This window comes from Papilio polytes, unplaced genomic scaffold (genome assembly GCF_000836215.1).
Source record: "Papilio polytes unplaced genomic scaffold, Ppol_1.0 DF822733.1, whole genome shotgun sequence".
NCBI classification, from domain to species: Eukaryota; Metazoa; Arthropoda; class Insecta; order Lepidoptera; family Papilionidae; genus Papilio; species Papilio polytes.
Genome location: NW_013526471.1, coordinates 1,061,605 through 1,064,016, shown reverse-complemented (window position 1 = coordinate 1,064,016; position 2,412 = coordinate 1,061,605). Strand labels below are relative to the sequence as shown.

The following is a 2,412-nucleotide window of genomic DNA, read 5'->3' as shown; positions in this document are numbered from 1 at the left end:
TAAAGTAAAACAACACCTACATACTCTTGGTCCGTACTCTTTTTTGCAGTTTATTTTTATTTGCGTTATTTTATTACGTAATCCTTATGCTACATCAATTTCTAGTACTACTACTACTTATGTGTACTTTTAGTACATTTATATGTCTTTTTTCCACTATGTTTTCTTTCCCTGTTTTGTATTTGTTTTTTTTTTTTGGGTATAGTGTTATATGTGACCATATAACGTGTATCTTTATTCAACGACTACACTAAGTAGGCTCGAAGGACCAAAATTTGTTGACCGTATTGATGTGGAAATGGTCATAAAATTATAATCTTTTCATAGAGTTATTTCAAGCCTTGCTATTTCTCATTCTTTTAAAAGCCAGCAAATACTTTTTTATTGTTTGCTGATGGTTACACATAAAAAGGTTAAGATACGCTACACGAAAGCTAAGTGGCTACTTGAAACTAGATAAGATAAAAGCACTCACGCCCGTGACCTATTGGGGTAAGCGGAGATTAGAGATTTCCATTGCGCTCTACTCTGGCTAATCTATCTTGATAAGGTATGCCTTTTTAGAAACTGTTGGGAAGTAGGTAAAAATTAATTACATATGCGTCAAAATAAAATCAGATTTGGCGTGGTATTTGGTTACATTTAACCTGAAAATCCATACTTTAATAAAATTATCTGAATTCCCAAAAAAGTGTCTAATTTTAATAATAAGAAATTGAATTGTAATTCTTAAAATATACTTACAAGTTAGGATTAAGAAGATGGGTTGTAACACTTCTTTCGTTTTCAATGAATCTGACCTTTATTTCAACGCCCGGTATGAACACTTTCCTGTGCACAGAATTAAATTTGATCGGTGGGTTGTGTATGGCTCTGAAAGGCACGAATGATTGAGGTTCTGTAAAGTGAAAATAGAATAATTTGCTTTTATATTGTAATAATTATGGAACATTTTAATGAAATTCTAAATTAAGAAATTATACAGCTGAATACTGAAACGACATTTAAATATTTTAACTCTGTGAAATTGGAAACTTATCTTACGAAGCAACGTGTTTACGAACATTGGGCTGATAAGTCAGTGTAATGTAAGTAGTTTTCAAAATTATAAAGATGTTTTAACAACAGTTTACTGGAAGGAATGTATATTTAAACAAGACGAATCTCTAACTCTTAGGAATGTATACTAATTTGAGAGTTTATCAAGTTTAAAAATAACCCATAGTTACGCGGCCCCGTAATTTGTGTGGCGGTATACCGTTGCCTTGAACTGAATTCTTTGCTTTAACATTTTAAAACATATTAAAAACGATGGAATACATATTGATATTAAATGTGTTAATACTAACAATCTATATTATCTATACTATTATAATAAAGCGTAAACACACACTTTTTTGTTGCCTAAGATGTCAGCAATTACAGCATATTTTTGATAAATTCTTTCTTTAAAGAAATGCCCTACACTTACGTCACGCTTTAGGCTATATATTTTCACGCCATTAAACTCAGGAGATAAACATTTTGGATAACCCTTATGTGGGAAAGAGACTATAAGTTGCTGCCAACATCAAGGAAGCAAGATTGCCATAGTAAGGAAATTCTTCATTGGATCGTAAAATAATTTGGAACCTAAGATTTTATCTTCCAATCGGACAACTACTACGAAATCTTATTATCTTGTCTTGATTGTATTCTTTTAAAGATATTGTAGTTGAAATGGTCTTATCTAGTCCGCATTATGACGCAAATGATTACGTACTAATAATAACAAAAATTGTAATCAATGATAAGAACAATTGACAGTACATTTTTAAATATCTTCTAGACATGAAATAGGGCTGCTGCCTTTCTGATATCTAGACCAAAAAATAGTTTAACTAATGCAATTAATGAGCTAATAAGCTTATTATATTGAACAGGATGCGGTTGTTATTTTTTAAACACAAATAACTTATGCGAAACATAACGCTTATATTAAAAAACCTATTGAATATTTTGCGCTTTGTTTAGTTTATTACTGTAGAGAATATAACGATGTTTTAACATATACTCTTGGTTCAATTTTATTACTGTAATAAGAGCAGGGGTGTCGAAAGCCGAAACAGCCAAAGAAAACAACCAATGTGACAAAAAAAACAGTCGTTTATTGGTTATTACACCAATGACAATGGTCTGCGCGCGGACCCCAGGTTGGGAACCACACGCAGATACAAAAAATGTTCAAATATCGGGTAACCGTCACAGTACAGCAAGCGGCTACCTGCTAAATTAGGCCGTCACTAACCGCAAGCAACCTAATTCAGCTACACTACTTTGCAAGTTCTGAATAAAATTAGTCACAAGACAGCAAGCTAATATATTCAGAATCGCGTCGTAGGAACTAACTTGAGAAGACAGTAATTTTAACAA

At 32.1% G+C, this 2,412-nt stretch overlaps 1 protein-coding gene across 1 annotated transcript in view; it reads right to left on the bottom strand.

Moving 5' to 3' along the window:
- LOC106105657 (phospholipase D2) overlaps nucleotides 1-2,412 on the bottom strand; it is a 51,169-nt gene that overhangs the window by 45,202 nt on the left and 3,555 nt on the right. Inside the window, exon 3 of the mRNA XM_013286081.1 lies at nucleotides 745-898. Within this exon, the coding sequence (XP_013141535.1) occupies nucleotides 745-898 (154 nt within the window). The remainder of the gene's footprint in view (nucleotides 1-744; nucleotides 899-2,412) is intronic.